General features: G+C 36.4%; 1 protein-coding gene across 15 annotated transcripts in view; it reads right to left on the reverse strand.

The window, feature by feature from the left end:
* DMD (dystrophin) overlaps nucleotides 1-15,494 on the reverse strand; it is a 2,248,405-nt gene that overhangs the window by 2,003,207 nt on the left and 229,704 nt on the right. For 2 of the 15 annotated variants that reach the window (XM_070067427.1, XM_051827674.2), the window contains exon 2: nucleotides 2,141-2,235. The exons of the other annotated variants lie outside the window; for them this stretch is intronic. In XM_070067427.1, coding sequence (XP_069923528.1) covers nucleotides 2,141-2,144 — 4 coding nt within the window. In that variant the 5' untranslated portion in view covers nucleotides 2,145-2,235. The remainder of the gene's footprint in view (nucleotides 1-2,140; nucleotides 2,236-15,494) is intronic. 15 annotated transcript variants of the gene reach the window in all.

Here is a 15,494-nt window from a genome sequence, read left to right on the forward strand (position 1 = left end):
TTACATTTAATGCTACAATTTAAGTCTGCCTAAAGTGAGAGCAAATGATAATAATTCATTTCTATGAATGTCTATTCAGTTAAAATTTGACCATGTGTTACCAAACTTGACATACTAGCTCAGATCCAGAATCCATTCAGTCTAATAAGAGTTCATTAAATACTTACTGAATCATGAATGAATCAGTGCTCATTCTACATTTTCAATTATATGTACATCTTGAAGGAAAGATCAACCATTTAGCTAAGTGAACTTTTCTCACTGGTAAATAAAACTTATCCCCTGTTTTATTGAAATAAACTGCATCACATGAACATATTTAAGCCTATAAATGGCTGAGAGCACATAACTAGATTAAACAAAGCATAATTTATTTTTCTATCATCAAATAGTGTGGATGGATATCTGAAAAATTATAGGAGCTCCATTGGAATGGATACAGCAATGAAACTGTTGAGTAAGTCACTAATGGTTTCTGTTACAGCTGAACTCAATAAAAAAAGCTCAGTAATATTAATTGCTAAGACATTTTTCTAGCATCATAATAAAAATGTGGTCAGAATTCCTATATATTTTGGACATTAATTATTTTTGAAATTAATTTTTAGTTTTACAGGGTTTTCAACACACTGCAAAAACATCATTGCTCACGCCCTGTATTCATTGATTTATTTAAGTGACAGAGAGCTGAGATAGAGTGCCCATCTGCCAGTTCACTGCCCAAATGCCAACATTGGGGAGAGGTGGCTAAAGCCAAAAGCCAGGAACTCAGTCCAGGTCTCCAAATGTTTGTGTCAGGAACCCAAATACCTGAGCCATCACTAACGCCTCCCTGGGTCTGCATTAGCAGGAACAAAAATCTGGAATTAAACCCAGGTACGCTGAGGTAGGATGTGACCATCCTGTCTGGCTGATAAACTGTTAGGTTAAATGTATAATGTATGCCTCTGCCTTGAGGATTTTTTTTTTTTTTTTTTGCCACAACTTCTAAAGAGATAAACTCAGAAATGGAAGGAAACACTAAGACAGCATTGCAGAAAATGTGCCTCTATAGTACAATTTTTTTAATATAGGAATGTTAAAAGCAATGTCAAGCAAAAAAAATGAAAAACGCAAAGTAAGAAATCATTATTTCTTTAAATATTTTTTCCTAAGAACAGAATTGTAATTCAAATTAGGTGATCCCAACTGAGGACTAATTAGGTCCTCAGGGAAGCAATATAAATGAGAGTAATTTAAGAGTAGAATATCAATAGTTTTTAGCAAAAGAAGAATTGATAGTGCTCATTAAGAGTTTTATGCAATTTCTTGAATCATGATTACACTATTGATTTACTTAACAGACTCGTTTCACAGGTAAACTTCTAAGAATCTGGTCATATTTTATAAATTCTAAATGATTTAGCCCACTTTAATACGTTTTGTTTCACTTTTAGCACAGAATGATAAGCTAATAAAATCTAAATCACAGCCTAAAGAAATATCAATCATAATCTAAAATAGTGTTTATTTTCAAAGACAATATGAACACTCTCAAATTAGGCACCAGAATCCAATATTCAACCTCAAATGTAAATCTCCTTCTAATAGAACTAAACCTAACTATAGAAAGTAACCAATTTACTTAAAATGACTAAATCTTTTCCACCTTCCTTCTCAATCACAATAGCTAAAAAATTAACAGTAACTAAAAGTGATTATTGTAAAGGCTTATCCATGGTTCTAATTGCAACCTTTAAAACTTTCTATTCTATATAGGGAGAATTTTATAACCTTCTATTAATACTGCTCACAAATTGCTGTGTTTATTAAATATTTATTCTATGAAATATTTTTCACTAATTTACCAGTAATATCCTAAAGCCAAAATATAAACATTCACTATTTGATTAGTGTTTATGGTCCTTGCCTCTATTCTTGCTAAACTATGCTTGTTTACATTTTACTTGTTGACCTATTTAGTGCAGCATTAAGCTTTTGACTATAATGTAAATAATAAATGTTATCTCAAAGATTTTAAAAATAAAAATAACAAGGAAGGATAAAAAAGTTCTTAATGATCTGCTTCCTCCTATTATTTTATTGCTCATTATTATTCTCACAATGTCTTGAACACATCCAGTATCTTCACTTAGCTCACCCATTTGCCATCAAGTGTTATTTCAGATATGTTTCCTTATTCTCTTCCGATAAAGATTTTAGTTGATTATCAGATCCTGTTGAAGCTGACAGGCACTAAAAACATAAAATCATCAAGTTACTTGAGGCCATGAAATTGAGGGGGAAATACAGATTTTCAGAGAGTTTGCTATTTTCTGTGCAGTCGCGTTTTCAGTATGCATCCTGTCACGCTATGGCAGTTTTCCATTTACTGCAGCAAGTGGCTAAAAGGTTTTGCGGTAGTCAGGGAGATGTCACAGCACAAATAAGAATTAACTCAATACCAAAAAGAAAGCTTTCAAAAAGGAGCTTAAGCATTATAAATGCCAAGGGGTCAGGAACAAATACCAATTGCCATCAAGACATATTTTTAACAAAGTTGATTAGAAAGGCAGTAGGAGAAGTAAAAAATAGATGGCATAAGGGAGTGTAAACATTAAATTTAAATCAGTATTATTTTGAAATTTAGAAATTCAACCCACAGAACTGACACCAGTCTAAGTATAATTTTTATCATAATGATTAAAAATTTTCATATTAACTATAAATTTATGGATGGTGATTCACATGGGAAACAGCAAGTTAAATTTATAACAGAAGAGATCAAAGTACCAGAATGAGTAACATGTTAAAAGAGGCCCTAACTATAATAAAGAAGAGTCAAGTTCCTAAATACTCATTCATTTAATCATGTAGCCAAAACAACGTAACTTCAGGGTTTTTATAAATTAATGATGATTTCAATTAAATGCAGGCAAGTTTCATAGAATATTTTTAAATCTGGAATATTTTTCCTTAAATGAAACTAATCCTCCAACTTAATATTTATCAATTGATAAATTTATTTATCAATAGATTATAACTTAAAACGTGTTTATAAAAAGTAAAGGACTGTAAATAACCATCAAATCTCAAAATGTCTCTACTGCTGAGGAACAGTGTTTTTTTCCTTCTTACTTTTTGTTGAATTCTTTATTTAGTGTAGGGTTAATATTTTGAGTACAAAGTAAACAGAAAGTAGATCATTGTGAAAATTGAGCAGGATTGGGGAGGAAGTGTGGGAGTGTGGGCGGGAGGGAGGGTAGGGTGGGAAGTATCACTATATTCTTACATCTATATATATGAAATACATGAAATTTTTATATCTTAAATATTTTTTAAAAAAAGTAAAGGAAAAAGACCAAATTGGTTAATTTATTCAAAAGTAAAATCAGAGTTAGGGATTTGGTATATCAATCAAGAGACTACTTGGGACATCTGTGTCCCATATCAGGGTGCCTTGATTTGAGTCCCAGCTCTGCTCCTGATTCCAGCTTCCTGCTTATGTGCACCACAGCATGCAAGCAGATCATAGGTCACATATCTGGGTCCCTACCATCCATGTGGTGGGTTGAGTTCCAGGCTCCCTACTTTGGCTTGGCCCAGTCCCAGCTTTTCTGGGCATTCGGAAAAGTGAACCAATAGGTAAGAAATGTATTTCTCTCCCTCCCCCATTTCTCTGTCTCCCTGCCTTTAAAATGAATGAATAATTTTAAAAGAAGCAAAATCTTGTTATATGTTCTATAAACATATTGTTTAGCAATAATAAAACATGCTTTCAGTAATCAAGATTACATAATTAGAATAACTGCCATTTTGAAGTGCCTAAAAAATACCAATTACAAATCTTAGTACACTTAACACATGTTAATTTTTAGCTCTTCTTTTTCAATTCAACTTTGCAAATAAGAAAACAAGCCCAGAGAAAACAATAATTTATATAGGATGATAGATACATTTAAAAACTGATTTAAGCTTGTTCAACTTTAAAACTCAAACACTTAGATGAAAATTATATTTGGGATATTATTCATTTTATTAGGCAGTTAAAATTTAATAATATATACAATATCCAATTTTTTTTTATTTGACAGATAGAGTTAGACAGTGTGAGAGAGAGAGACAGAGAGAAAGGTCTTCCTTCCGTTGGATCACCCCCCAAATGGCCGCCACGGCTGGAACTACGCTGATCCAAAGCCAGGAGCCAGGTGCTTCTTCCTGGTCTCCCATGCGGGTGCAGGCGCCCAAGCTGTTGGGCCATCCTCTACTGCCCTCCCGGGCCACAGCAGAGAGCTGGACTGGAAGAGGAGCAGCTGGGACTAGAACCCGGTGCCCACTTGGGATGCCGGCACCGTAGGCGGAGGATTAACCAAGTGAGCCACGGCACCGGCCCCATATATCCAATTTATACCACCAATGATAGAACTGAATATAATTATAGCCTATTTAATCACACTTTAAGGTATTAAATATTTGGGTTTGGTATGTTTTACCTTAGAATATTAAGTTTGTCACATCGAACACTTTTTAAAGTGTGCCCATGCTTATATTTTGGAAATTATTGGTAACTGTTTAGCTTGAAGTTCAATTTTAGACTGGTTAACTGGTATCCATTCAAGTTTCTTCATCTTTCTGTTTGAAATCAAGGTCAGTAATAACAGCTTTAAATATTATTATTGGAAGAGTTCTTTAAGATAAAAACAATCGTATCAACAAGAAACACAAGCAACATTGATCTGATTATGAGAACTGTTTAAACAGTCTCCTTTGTTTCTTTAGTTTCTTGAAGTCATGGCTGCTTCTCTGGATGACCTTCATTAAAATCTGGATAGTCACATCGACATTTCTCCCAGAAAGTCAGATAAAGCATAAATTTAGAAAGCCTTAGCAGGGCAAATAAGGTTGTCTTTTGACCATTCTAACTGAATAGCAACCCTGTGGGTGTTTAAAAAACTATTCTAGTTATGTGGTTTAGTCTCCTGAGGTTTTGCAGTAGCCAATTATGGCCCACAGGCCTGAAAAGTGACTGATCATTGTCTCCGAACACGATGATAAAGTGAGGAGGTGAAACAGATTTGTCTTCTTTTTTCCCTTACAGGTAAATGTTGATTGAAATAATGAGAGATTTTCAAAGCTGACACAGAGCTTTGATCTCCTCTTCGATGTGTCCTGATTCCTCTCTACTCATTTACTCTCTATAAAGTATGGTCAGTTAAAATAAAAAGTCAGAGAACAGTTTCTACTCACTAATGATTAATAAAAACCACTTGCAAATGGAATCCTGCACACGGACAAGCAGAAGAACAGGATGCGCAGCCACAGTAAAGAAACATTAATTTTTGACATTGCCCAACTAAGCTCCTGTCTGTTCCTTGACCCTGTACATTCTCTCTAGGTGAGTTTGCACCTACTTGTCTCTTTTCTAGAATGCCCTCTCTCACATATGACCACTAGGGAAATGACCATAACTGCTTCAAAACCAGACCAAAAATGGCCTTTCCAGTCCCCTTGGCTGGATTAGTCACAACCAATTTCTGTACCATGGTATTACATGCATTTACCTGTGTTCTCTCTAGACATGGGGTTCCTAAACTAGTTTTGTGCTGTGCATCCCTTTGACAACTGGTAAAGCATATAGAATGTTTCCCAGAATTTTTTTAAATGTACAAAATGAAAATTTTAAAGCACACTGGGATACAAAGGAAATTAATTATACCACAATATAATTATTACATATAAAATATAGGCATATTATATGGATTACGAATATCTTCTTTGTGGGTATGATAACTACAAATTCAAAGGAATGGTTATTACTAATCACTACATATTGGTATATGATGTTTCAAGACAGTCCTAACAACTAGAATTTAGTATAATATTGGTGATAAATTCACAGATATTACTCATACTGCATTGTGTTGTTTATTTGTACAATAGGAAAGAAATACTAATTTTGAGTTACATGATAGGGAAAGTAAAGATATAATCTGTGAAGTTTTTTACTTGCCGTTCTTTGGGTTATCACTGTTATCACTGGCACAATCCAGGTTTGCTGAATCGTGGCTGAATTTTATACCAAAGGTTCAAATGCCAACCTTATCACTGACCTGATTACACCACAAAACATGAAGAAATCTGACATTTATTGCAACTAATACTTAATATATTTTAACTCAAAATATTTAAAGATGTACTTATTTATTTGAAAGGCAGAATTACAAAGAGAAAGGAAGAGACAGAGAGATCTTACCTTTGTTGATTCACTCCCAGATTGCCACAACGGCCAGGCCAAAGTCAAGAGCCAGGAGCTTTATTCAGTTCACCCATATGGATACAGTGGCCCAAGCACTGGGCCATCTTCTGCTACTCTCTCAGACACATGAGTGGGAGCTGGATGGGAAGTAAAGCAGCCTGGACAAAAATCGGCACTCATGTGGGATGTTGGCATCACAAGTGGTGGTTTAATCCACTATGCCACAATGCTGGCCCCTAACTTAAAATTTTAACTAGGGGCCAGCATTGTGGCACAGTGGGTTAAGCTGCCACTTAACAATATTGGCATCTGATATCAGAGCACTGGTTTGAGATCCAGTCACTATACCTCCAATCTAGCTCCCTATTAATACATCTGGAACAGCAATGGAAAATGGCCCAAGTGTTTGGGCCCCTGCCACCTACGTGAGAGACCCACATGGAATCCCAGGCTCCTGGCTTAGGCCTGGCCCAGCCCTGAATGTTGTGGCCATTTGAGGAGTAAACCACAGGATGGAAGATCTCTCTCTCTGTTTCTGTGTGTGTGTGTGTGTGACTCTGAATGCCAAATAAACGAATACATTTTCAATTTGTAAATTAAAACTAATACTGCTCAAAACGCAAATTTGGTAAATATAACTTGTCAAAGGGTACCACACACGGTGCATCTTATATCCATTCACTTAGACACAGAAGCCGGAAAATTAAAATTAAAAAGCAACTACAATGAAGCAACTTGTGATTGTTACATTTTTTTCTACATTCCCTTGAGCCAATAGAAAAGCATGAAGATGAAAATACTGTAGCTAACACACTCATGGCGGAGATCCCCCCATGGAGCTTAAACCTCTACCTACACAAGCTAAGCATCTCTCACAGAACATCGTGAGGAATGAGAAATTGAAGTAACAATAATTCTGCTTAAATATAAGCTTCTAATACCAACAAAATTAAGTGATGCACTGAAGGGAATTCCACTATTAAATGGTGAAGGTTAGCGAAAGTTCCTATCCTGATTCGTGGCTGTTTCTTTTTTATATTAAGAACCCTACCCAATATTTAGGCAACAAAATAAACCTATCATTTGGATGTCTCCTAATAGCTTGATAACTGGTGTCATATAAACCAATAATCTATGATTGAATTTTTCATATTTCAACTGTTTTATTTCTAGCATACTATTCAATTTAGCCATAGGTGACTTATTATTCTGTTTAACTTAATCAAATTAGAGGACAAACAAAATGACAGAAACATTTCTCTAATGACTTTTAATGACATAATTCCAACAATAAAACTCTGCATATTAGCACAAAAAGGAGAACTATATAAAAGAAATATTTCAACTATTTGGCACATAAACACAACACATATACTTCACATTTTACTTATCATATGAATATAGCATAATAATTTTCTACCATTGCAGAATTAAAGTGAGTCTGTTTTCCTTATTCTTATCCAAAAATCAATTGTACCTTCAGAAAATTTCAGAGAGATTCTATAATGCTATCTTACTTATTAAAAATATTAAAGGATAATTGTTTGATGAAGAAAATAGGCATCTTCAGTAATAATAAATTGGCATCACAATCGATAATGCACCATCTCATTCCTCTTCGAGTTAAAAATAAGATTTCTGGTAAAATATAGTAATGGATCATCACAGTGTAATGCCATCATAATTTGCCTGGGTTATGATTACCTTTGTTATTATTATTCTAAAAATTTAATTCATCCTCATAGGATCTTATTATGTTCACTACAAGAAATCTGACTATTGCACAGTTCTAATAAAATATTAATGTGTTCAATGTTTAAAAGCAAGGATATTAAATGAACACAAAAAAGAAATAGGCTGGGTCCTGTCCATTTTGCTAACCATTCCATGTCTAATTGTTACTTTTGGTCTCAGAATCAGGAATGTAGCATTCAAAACACTGATTAGAAAAAAGTCACTTTTAACGTGAAAATTTTAGAATTCCTGATCTCTGAACAAAGTTGAACTCTTTATAAATTTAAAATAAAAAAAAAGAAACAGTAGGTTTGTTTTCATTCTGGCTCTACTAGAAAGGAAAGGCAATTGTAAAGCAGGTATTCCAAAATACGAAACAAAATTATCATTCTTGCCAAAAAAAAAAAAAAAACCTTCCAGCATCTGTTGCAACACAGAGCTATTATAATGCAATTAGACAGACTAAGGACCAGATGCTAAGGAAGCAAAATATAAAAGATGAAGCATGGCATTAGTTTGGCTAATGAATTTAATTCCAAATGCTATAGGAGTGATTTGTGGATTTTTTTTCCTTTTCCAGAAGATCAGTCATTACATGTACATATTGTATTTTAGCATTCATGCCTGTGTAATCTAACAAGAACAGTAAATCTTCTTCTTATACAATATTAGGTGTTTTAAATACTGAATTGCAGATACTCCCAGAGCTAGATGAATAATTTGCCAATGGTGATAAGTCAATCTTGATATTTATACCTCAAAACAGTAAGAGTTAGGTTCAGCTGTAAATGTAATGTAATTCCATGAAAAATGATCAAAACTAAGCCAATTATGTATATTTGAGAAGCAGAGAGGCAAAGAGCTCCCATCTATTAGTTCACTCCCCAAATACCTGCAATGGCAAGAGCTGAACCAGGTCAAAGATGGGAGATGAGAATTCAATTCAGGTCTTTCATGTGAGTGACAGGAGCCCAATTACCTGAGTTGTTACCTGCAGTTTCCCAGTCTCTGCATTAGCTCTAATTGAGAGCCACTGCTGGGATTCAAACCTAGGTATCCAGTGTGGGTTGTGGATGTCTTTAACTAGCTTCACAACCACTAGATCAGGTGCTCAACTCAAAACAAAACATATTTTAGAAATATTTAAAATTCAATTTTCCTTTCTATTCCAAATATGGCATTATTATATAATGAAAATAAATGTGAATGTATTTCTGAAAATACAACTTACATACCTAAAGAAATTTATAAGTCAAAACACTTTGGTATGTCTATGCTCTGGATTTCCATCTACAGTTGCCTCAAGAACTGATTATTTAGAAAATAAAAGTCGCTTGTACAGTAAATTTGTTAAAAAGTTAAGTCCAGATCATAATGGAAAATACAAGGGCCAGCGCTGTGGTGTAGCTGGTTAAGCTGTGATCTGCGATGCTGGCATACAATATGGGCACCAGTTCAAGTGCCAGCTGCTCCACTTCCTATACAGCTCCCTACTAATGCATTTGTCAAAGCAGAGGAATATGACCCCAGTGCTTGGACCCCTGTACCCACATGGGAGACCCAGATGAAGCTCCTGGTTCCTGGCTTCTATCTGGTCCAGCCCTGGCCATTACAGCCATTTGGGGAGTAAACCAGCAGATGGAAGAATTTTCTGTCTCCACCTCTGCCTCTCCCTCTTTATAACTCTGCCTTTCAAATAAATAAATCTTTAAAGCAAAAAGAAAAACAAGTAAAATGAGAACCTAACTCAGATTTATTTTAACAAGTTGAAAACAAATAAAGTGTAAAAGGTAGTATTGTGAAAATATAAATAATAGTATTTTCATAGATATGTAACAGTAGCTTCACTCAAAAAATAGAACTTGTGGTTTATTAGTATTAGTGTCTGTGTTTAACACTTTCACAATTAACTGTACCAGAAGATAGCCTTAATATTCTCAGCTTCGGGTTCCCTGGGATGAATGATAAGACCAAAGAGGCACATTCATATTAATTCGATTACACCTGTAACCCCAAATCATAAAGTTCTCTATAGATACTGTGTCTTAATAGCAAATGTTTAGGAAAACAGTTGATGTTTATAGCAAGACAATCGGCTTCATTTAGATTTTCAGGAGTTGACGCTTTCAGCACACTTTCAGTAAGGATGGTCATGAAAAATGTAAAGTACAGCCTCGGTATTTATAAAGAATACAGGGAGGACAGCTGTTTTCTCATCCATGCTCACTATGAAAAATTTGTTGACTAAATGAATGAAGTCTCTACAAACATAATTGTATTATTTTAAGCAATAGCAAATTCTATAGATGGTGAGAGTTAATCTTTTATTTTCTTCTGAAATACTCACTCCACAAATATTTCAGTTAAAAAAGGGTAGAATAGAGTGTGCCGTGGTTGAAGCTAGGAATGACACAGTTTTCCACCATAAAGAAGAGGAGAAGATCTTTCCTTTTAATGCAAGCCTTGACTGTATTGAGAGGATCTTCCAAATAAAAGTCATCATGATAGAGGGGTAAGCCCTTTCAGGGCCTGTGCCTAAACTACTAAGAAAAATAAAGAAATGATTCCCAAAGGCAACACTTCCCTGAATACAGTAAGTTAAAAACAGATTCTGTAGTGCTTACTGTTTTGTAAACAATGAATCAAAAACATGAATATCTACTGAAGTATTTAAAAAGGAATACAAAACATAGAACATGCTCTCAAGAAAATTATTGTAAAAAGTTATGAACTCAATGATAATCCAAATAATTAAATGGAGACCTGAGTAGAAGGGATGATGTGGAACAAAAGTTAATAGAGTGGTGTGAGCTTTCAAGCAGTTAGAGAAATTTTGTGATAGCTTTGGCAGCTGAATTAGATTTTTGAAGATGGGAATGCTTTAGAATGAAAAGTAGAGCAGAGGTGAGAATGGGATTCCAGAAAGGGACAATGAACCTGGCGAAGCAAGAATGAATGAATGAATGAATTGGCCTGAGTAGGAGTGGTCATATTTCATACTGAGACTATTGTCAAGATGACACAGTTCAGATCCTTAAAAGTACATAGTCAATACAGTTTTCTGAGGGCATTCACATTGCTCAAAACCCAAAAGACATTATACTAGACTTCAGAATTAAACAGCTAAAGTCTTGCACCATAAATTTTTGTCATAGATTTGATGGAACTATTTTATATTGGACATTGTTTGGGAACAGTGGGTTAAGACAGCACCTGCAATGCTGATATACCATGAGTTCTAGTTCAAGTCCCGAGTGCTCCACTTTCAATCCAGCTCCCTGCTAATGTGCCCAGAAAAGCAGCAGAAGATGGCCCAAGTGCTTGGGTCACTGCCACCCACATGGGAGACCCAGATGGAGTTCCTGACTCCTGGATTCAGCATGGCCCAGCCCAAGCAGTTGTGGCCATTTGGGGAGTGTCTCTCTCTCTCTCCCTCTCTCAACTCTGCCTTTCAAATAAACAACAATAATTCTTTATGAAAATGATTTTCTAGCTCCATTTAGCCATTCACTCCCATATATATACATATATAAACACTAAAACATGTTGTACACAGTATGTTCTATTTAGTTCTCAATCTAAAACTATTTTTTTTTTTAAGATTTATCGATTGGGGTCAGTTTGTGGCATAGTGGGTAAAACTGTTGCTTGCAGTGCCAGCATCTCATACAGGCACCCATTCAAGTCCTGGCTGCTCTTCTTTTTTTCTTTTACTTTTTAAAAAGTTTTATTTATTTATTAGAAAGTCAGAGTTATACATAGAGAGAAGGAGAGGCAGAGAGAGAGAGAGAGAGAGAGAGCGAGCGAGCTCTTCCATCCGCTGGTTCACTCCCTAATTGACTGCAATGGCCGGAGCTGAGTCGATCCAAAGCCAGGAGCCAGGAGCTTCTTGTGGGTCTCCCATGCAGGTGTAGAGGCCCAAGGACTTGCGCCATCCTCCACTGCTTTCCCAGGCCATAGCAAAGAGCTGCTGGCTGCTCCTCTTCTGATCTAGTTCTCTGCTATGGCCTGGGAAAACAGTGGAAATGGCCCAAGTGCTTGGGCCTCTACACCTGCATGGGAGACCCACAAGAAGCTCCTGGCTCCTGGCTTTGGATCGACTCAGCTCCAGCTGTTGTGGCCACTTGGGGACTGAATTGGTGGATGGAAGACCCCCCCCACACTCTGGGTGTAACTCTACCTCTTAAGTAAATAAATCTTAAATAAAACCTAAGATTTATTTATTTGAAAATCAAAGCACACAAACACATACACTCTGAGCGGGTGAGCAAGTGAGCTAACTCTTCCATCCTCTGGCTCACTCCTCCCATGGCTGCAGCAGCCAGGTCTGGGCCAGGGCAAAAACAGGAGCCAAGAAGTCCATACAGGTTTCCCAAGTGTGTGTCAGGGCCCAAGTATTTTGACATCTTCTGTTGACTTCCCAGGCACATTAGCAGGGACCTGGATTGGAAGGGTAGTAGCTGAGACCTCAACTGGCACCCCGATATGGGAAGCTTTGGGTGCAGCAGCTTAACCCACTGCACCAAAATGCCCAATCCTAAACATACAGTATTGCTTACAAAAGTAGTTCATTATCTTTAAGAATCGACTTCACAGAAGCAGAGAGTTGAACAGTGGTGGCCAGGGGCTAGGTGTGTTTGGGGGCAAGCAAACGGGTTTATATTGGTCAAAGGGTACAGATGTTCCATTATCATATGAAAATTTCTAAGGATTTAATGTGTAGCACAGTGAATAAAGTAATGCTGCATAGTATGTTTGAAAATCTCTAATAAGGCAGACACTAAATACTTTTTATGAGAAAAACAATTAATGGCAACTGTAGTGAGATATTTAACTTGATTGTTGTAATCATTTCACAATGTATACATATAACAAATTATCATGCTGTATGCATCGAATATATACAATTTTCACCTGGCAATCATCTCATTAAAGTTGGAAAACAGTAACTCAGATTGTCAATTTTATAGCTGGAGTACTTACCTATTTTATCTCATTTGAGAGTTGAAATGACTGAACCTTACAGCAGCGCTTCTAGTGTGAAAACTGAGGCCCACCGTGGATGAATGCATGGCTATCAAAGCCACAGAATGAGCACTAGAGCTGGAACTCCTCCCATTTGTCCTGATTATAAATCATCACCCCTCCTGCAATTTCCTAGTGTTGGTAGTAATATGAAACTTTTCTCACGGAAACATTTCTGCTAATGAAACACGGAAAAAACATCCATTTTTAAAGGATTATCTCAACTTGAAATTTGCACATAAATTGTCACTCATGCCATCATATACAATGGGACAAAACAGAAGTGGAAAGTATGAAACAGTCTTACCATTGGAGACCTGACTACTCTCGAAATCTAGACAATTCAGGTCATTAGTCATGGAGTCCTAAGGGGGAAAAGTGTGCCTGATTCCTCACTAGTAAAGCCAGAAGCTCTCTAATTTACATCTCCTACTTGGCTGAGGATATCAGATATGTTCAGGTTGAACAAGTTCAAGACTCTTGCTTGAGTAATTTTAAGGAATGTAACACAGTCTGAATAGTAATTGGTTATTTAATAATCCTGCTTGCAGTGCCAACATAAGCTTGCTTCACTCTCAAGCACAGAATAGGACCAACTGCCTTACTCAGTGCTGAGAAAAGAAATTTTCATCTGCATATAAGCTGTAAAGTCAACCTGATGTGAAATCCTGAAAAAATACATTTTGAAAATTAATGGATTAGTGATAAAATTAATGAGAAAACTAAAGTCTCCAAAATGAAATATTTTGGGCTTGTGATAACCTGATATGCTGCCCTCAAAAGTCCTTTGCAATTAGGTTTACTTTGCAATCTCAGTGTAGCCTTTCTTGCATCATGGGTATTATGTTAACTAAGCCAACTTATTTATTTGTCTTGTCTCACTTCTTTTTTGTAAAGTGGGATAATCATATTTTTTAGATTGTGGTTTATTTTATTTTATTGATTTGAGAGGGACAGACAGAGGTACAAACAGAGAACTACTTTCCTTAGTTCACTCTCTAAATTCTTTTAACAGCTTGGGACAAACCAGACCAAAGCAAGAAACCTGGAACTCAAGCCGGGTCTCAGACATGGGTAGTGGGGACTCAAGTATTTGCAACATTCTTGTTGCCCTTTCCTCTAGTATGTGCATTAGCAGGAAGCTGGATTGGAAGCAGAGGAAGGACTGGATCCCAGATCCCAGGAACTCTCATAGGGATGCAGGCATTCCAAGTGATGTTTTAAATGCTGAGGCCAAAGGTCTGCCTCTCACATGACTTGTCAACACTAACTGTTCCTCCATTTATGCCCATATCCTCATCTCCAGCAACATACTTGTTTTACCTTGTGTGCTTTCTCAGTAGCATTCTGTACCCATCTAGAAGGGCTTCCCCTACAACTATTGCTACTACCAACTACAACCTCTGTATCTGAGACCAGTTTTAACCCTAGCCTCTACTACATTCTTCTTTAATATTAGAATTACTCTCACCTTGCCATCACACAATTCATTGTTCGATATATAGCCTAGGCTAGACTCCAATAGATCACTTCAGTGTTATCCACCAAGAACGTCTTAGACTTTACTTTCTTGAACTATATATATATATATATATATATATATATATATATATAATGTGTATGGGCACAGCTACACATACATGTGTATAGTTATAATTCATATAATATTTACCAAAATCCTGACAGATGTATAGACACAAACAGAGGAACACACACACATGAAGTTCCTTCAAAACGTTAGTGTAAAATAGAATTAAATACATAGCCTGGAATTATGTCTTCTCCCTTGAAATATCTTCTTATCTTTGCTAAATAAACACTAAAAGGCATGGAGTGTGTGCCTCATTATTTTCCTCTATCAACTGAATCTACTCTTTTCAATAATTTGTACAGCAAATATGTTTTCAGGTACGACTATGGGGTGACAGTATTTTTGCTAGTGTATAGTTAGTGGGCTATCCAAGTAGATTGAAGCTGGGTGAGGAGAGCATTCTAGGTAGAGGCAGTAGCAGAAGAGAGACTGGCATTTGAGAAATGAGAGCAGGTCAGCATGGCTGGCTGAAGTGCAGCTAAGACTGCACAGAAAAAGAGAGAAGCATGAATCAAGGCTAGGTCTTGTTAAAGATATTGGCTGCATTTGAACAACGCTTCTTTAACCAGAGATGAATAAAACCTGGGTTTGGGTTTTAAAAGGTCACTCTGGAGGCTATGTTAAAAATGGAATGGATTGAAGAAGGACAAAACACAAGTGCAAAGACAAGTTGGGGGTGGGGTTCTATTGTAGAGTCTAAGGGTGGCTTTACACATATCCACTTTCCCTGCTGCTCCGTAAGCCTTGTAGTTCCCTACTGGGCTATGTGGCACATTTCCTGGAGCAGCACTTCTACACGTTCCCACTGCATTTCAGGTCTGCTGACTGTTCCTCTCCACCTCCTTCTCACCACACCACATATCAGCTCATTAACTGCCACCCCTCCCCATCACCACCAGCTTTCCCTGG

Source organism: Oryctolagus cuniculus, chromosome X (assembly GCF_964237555.1).
Source record: "Oryctolagus cuniculus chromosome X, mOryCun1.1, whole genome shotgun sequence".
Taxonomy (NCBI): Eukaryota; Metazoa; Chordata; class Mammalia; order Lagomorpha; family Leporidae; genus Oryctolagus; species Oryctolagus cuniculus.